Genomic DNA, 1,822 nt, shown 5'->3' with positions numbered 1-1,822 from the left:
AAAAATGCTAACATTGGGGAAAACTGTGTAGATGGTGCCCAGGATCTCTCTGTATTATTTTGTACAACTGCAATGAATTCAGAATTAATCTCAAAATTAAAAGGCTCATTTTTCTGAAAGCACACAGTTACTTAGTTGATCACTGCATGTCAAATTAACTCTTCCTTTGTTATTTTTCCTTTCTTTTTTTTATCTAGGCTTGGAATTTCTTATCTCACTTGCCAGTGATAAATGTTGGCATAAGTGTTAAAGGCTCATGGGATGACTTAGTTGAAGGACATAATGAACTCTCTGTCTCAACTCTGACTGCAGACAAACGAGATGACAACAAATGGATAAAATTGCATGCTGATCAAGATTATGTGCTTCAAGTCAGCTTGCAGAGAGTCCACTTTGGGTTCCACAGGGTATGGTATTTGGTTTCCATTCTCAAATATTTCACACCAAATACCAGCATGCACTACCACACATACCTTTTATATTACTCATGTGTCCGTGTCATTTATGAATCCTGCTCTCTTAACTAGCCTTAAGCAGCAAGAGTCAGTCTTTTGAAATTAGTCAGTTCTCCTCGTGCCATTTTTCAACCCTGGAATAGCTACCATACATAATAATATATTGCTTGGAGTACTATTTCCAAAATATGGTCTACAGACAGTCCAACAGAATTTCCTGGAGTGCTTTTTACAGTGCAGATTCCTTGGCCCCATTCCAGACTGACTGAATCAGAACCTCAGGGGGAGGGATCTCAAAATCTATGCTTTTACTCAGCACTCCAAATGATGTTTAAGGACATTAAAGGTTGAGAAACACTGCCCTAGAGGCATTTTGGTATATAGGAACCACGTTGGGCTAGATGTAGAAGAAATTGAGGTTTATCACTTAGCTCAATGAATTTGAATAATACACTAAGCTTTTCTGAACCTCAGTTGCCGCATCAGCCTGCTTCCTTCATTATAATGCATATGAGAAAGCTTTCTCAATATTCATACAAGCCAAAAATGCACAGTATTTTTGTTCTAAGTTACTGTGCTCTGTTCTGTTGCCTCTGACACCAAAATTAATTATTTGGTCCCCTAAGAATATTAGTACACAGCATGTGGGCAGATTGGTTTTTAGTGCCATAATAACTGAAATAAGAAATAATTTGTCTTCTTTTTAGCCCAGTGGATTCAGGACTTTCTCATATCTAGGATAAGCTCTCAAGGGTGAGGCTGTAGTTCCTTAGTAGATTTAGTTTACTTTAATATTCTATTTAAAAATTGGATTTAATCATGCTAGAAAAACTCTATAAGTTTTGTTTCTAAATGCTGTAAAAATACATTACCCTCTGACCCCTCTTTTAAAATGCCATAAGTGAAACACCCTCTAAATTACTGAGTGAGTCTGATTGAGAGCATGTCATTATTAGTACATTTTATGCCATAAAGTCATTGTCCTAAAGAATTACTGGAATAATCTTTCATTTTGTAAAAACAAATCTAAAATAAAGACTTCAAGTGCTGTCATTATGTTTATGTCTAATCTTGGATTGTGGTGATTAATATATTTTACAAATTGCTTGACTTACAATTCCCCATTCCTCACACAAAGGACTTTTTAATACAGGTTGAATATCCCTTATCTGAAATGCTTGGGCCAGAAGTGTTTTGGATTTTGGATTTTTTAGATTTTGTAATATTTTTTATAATATTTATATAATACTTTATATAATATTTATATTTTATATTATACTTACCTGTTGAGCATCCCAAATCCAAAAGTCTGAAATTCAAAATTCTCCAGTGAGCTTTCCTTTAAGCATCATGTCGAGACTCAAAAA

General features: G+C 34.7%; 1 protein-coding gene across 1 annotated transcript in view; it reads left to right on the top strand.

Annotated features, from left to right (window-relative positions):
* Nucleotides 1–1,822, top strand: part of LOC103608753 (activating signal cointegrator 1 complex subunit 3-like) — a 10,131-nt gene that overhangs the window by 6,118 nt on the left and 2,191 nt on the right. Inside the window, exon 3 of the mRNA XM_008593152.1 lies at nucleotides 198–407. Coding sequence (XP_008591374.1) covers nucleotides 198–407 — 210 coding nt within the window. The remainder of the gene's footprint in view (nucleotides 1–197; nucleotides 408–1,822) is intronic.

The sequence above is a fragment of the Galeopterus variegatus genome, unplaced genomic scaffold, assembly GCF_000696425.1.
Source record: "Galeopterus variegatus unplaced genomic scaffold, G_variegatus-3.0.2 Scaffold8774, whole genome shotgun sequence".
In the NCBI taxonomy this organism is placed as follows: Eukaryota; Metazoa; Chordata; class Mammalia; order Dermoptera; family Cynocephalidae; genus Galeopterus; species Galeopterus variegatus.
This window is presented reverse-complemented; position numbering and strand designations above follow the sequence as displayed.